Source organism: Sinocyclocheilus grahami, unplaced genomic scaffold (genome assembly GCF_001515645.1).
Source record: "Sinocyclocheilus grahami isolate Dianchi unplaced genomic scaffold, SAMN03320097.WGS_v1.1 scaffold16142.1, whole genome shotgun sequence".
NCBI lineage: Eukaryota > Metazoa > Chordata > Actinopteri > Cypriniformes > Cyprinidae > Sinocyclocheilus > Sinocyclocheilus grahami.
Window position 1 is genome coordinate 3,275 of NW_015516010.1, and position 1,756 is coordinate 5,030.

Sequence of the window (1,756 nt, forward strand, 5' to 3'; positions counted from 1 at the left end):
AACATATTGACAAAAGGAGGACATTTTTTATTGTTGGTATGGAAATACAATAACCAACTTTAAACAGAGATGTACTTTGTGATTGCGAAATATTTTGTGCTTTTGAATAAATGACAACATACTGACTCCGTTGGTAGTTTTTATTGCATTTATTAGCCATTGAAGGTCGCAAAAATATCATGTACATGAGATCAAGTCAAGACTATAGTTTTATCCCAATATTAACTTCTTGTTTATTGCACTGTTTGATATAATTAATATTACATTTCCAATCACGGAGATGTTCGGGAAAATAGCACTCTTGCTTGTGTGATATTGCTTAACTATTTCATATGTTATTAATATAAAAAGTTACAAACCACTCAAGGGGTTAATTTCTGACTTTGATACAGTGTTATAAGTGCACTTTATGTTTTATGGTTATACAAAACATCACTTACTGCTAAAATGAACCATTAATAAACAATGTTTGTGGCAACTTTATCATGGATAAATATAAACTGAACACGACAGTTTCACTGAACAAGTCTAACTGATGTTCCTACTAACAAATGGACACAATTTATAGAAACATATTAACATCTTTATTTACCAGTATATATTTTTTAACCAATCAGCTTTAAAATTATCTGAGGTTATAATACAATAAAATATTTTTTCATAATAGAAAACACTTAATGGTTTGTGTACAAATGTTTCTAAATATCAGTGAAACCTGAACCAAAAAGTGAAAATTCATCATTAAAATGTAATATTGGTGCAAAGAGTGATTAAAGGTAAATACCAAAACAACAAGAACACTGTACTGATGGTCTGTACGTCATTAAGAAAACTAACCATTTCTGTTAATTACTTCACTGAGTGAAAACCAAGTCACACCAACTACATGGATAAAATGACTAAGTTGAACTCCTCCTGAAATTAATTGAAGGGTTTGACGATTTTCATGGAAATGTAGTTCTGAAAAACAACAAACAAAAAAATTGATTAGCGTTGTACACCTTACATCTCAAGCGTAAAGTCTCAACAGGATTGATAAAGTGCATCCTTACGGGTAATGAATACAACAAGATCCCAATGAATAATAACACTAAGATCAGCACAACCAAGCCGATGAACAGCCACTTAAATCTTCGCCACACTATGAACTTGCACGTCTTGCATGGATTTGTAAACCAAAAAAACGAGGTTTCAGGTCGCCTGAGAAGTTGAAAAGAGAAACATATCTTGTGATGATCTTCGGTTAACAAATAATACAGTAAAAATATATAACGTGAGAACACAATTACTTGGGAGGATCCAGTTTCGGATTCATATTGGGCTCATCTCTGCCTTTTCCGGCAGGTCTCTCATCCGCTTCCTTCTCATTCACAATCTCCAAAGTCAACTCAACCTTTCCCTGCAACCAACCCATAAACAAGCCCTAATTAATCAAACTTGTAGAAAAAAAAAAAAAAAGTCAAGATGAAATAACATTCATAACCCATTTTACCAAAATTTTATGCATTTGCAAGTGAAACATATTTAATGTAGAGAAGGTTTGACTGTATCTATCGCTTTGTATCATGAAAATCAAATGTCATACCGCATCATACAGAAATACATTAAATCTGGGGGGAAAAAAGACTGTGTTAGCTGTACTTACCCCGAGTTCCCTCTTCCCATCTTTATCCATGTAGCATGGCCACCATCCTCTAACTGACTTCTGGTCAAAAAGAGATTTAAATTGGTCTGATTTTGGAGGTGTAGTTCCATC

The 1,756-nt window shown here is 33.1% G+C and overlaps 1 protein-coding gene across 1 annotated transcript; it reads right to left on the reverse strand.

The window, feature by feature from the left end:
- Positions 1-137: 137 nt before the first annotated feature.
- LOC107579278 (myoferlin-like) lies at positions 138-1,750 on the reverse strand. The gene is made up of 4 exons (XM_016265121.1): positions 1,646-1,750; positions 1,290-1,399; positions 1,053-1,200; positions 138-960 (listed from the first exon to the last, which is right to left on the reverse strand). The coding sequence occupies exons 1-4, from the start codon at positions 1,673-1,675 to the stop codon at positions 922-924; spliced, it is 327 nt and encodes a 108-aa protein (XP_016120607.1). The 5' UTR covers positions 1,676-1,750; the 3' UTR covers positions 138-921.
- Positions 1,751-1,756: the final 6 nt, after the last annotated feature.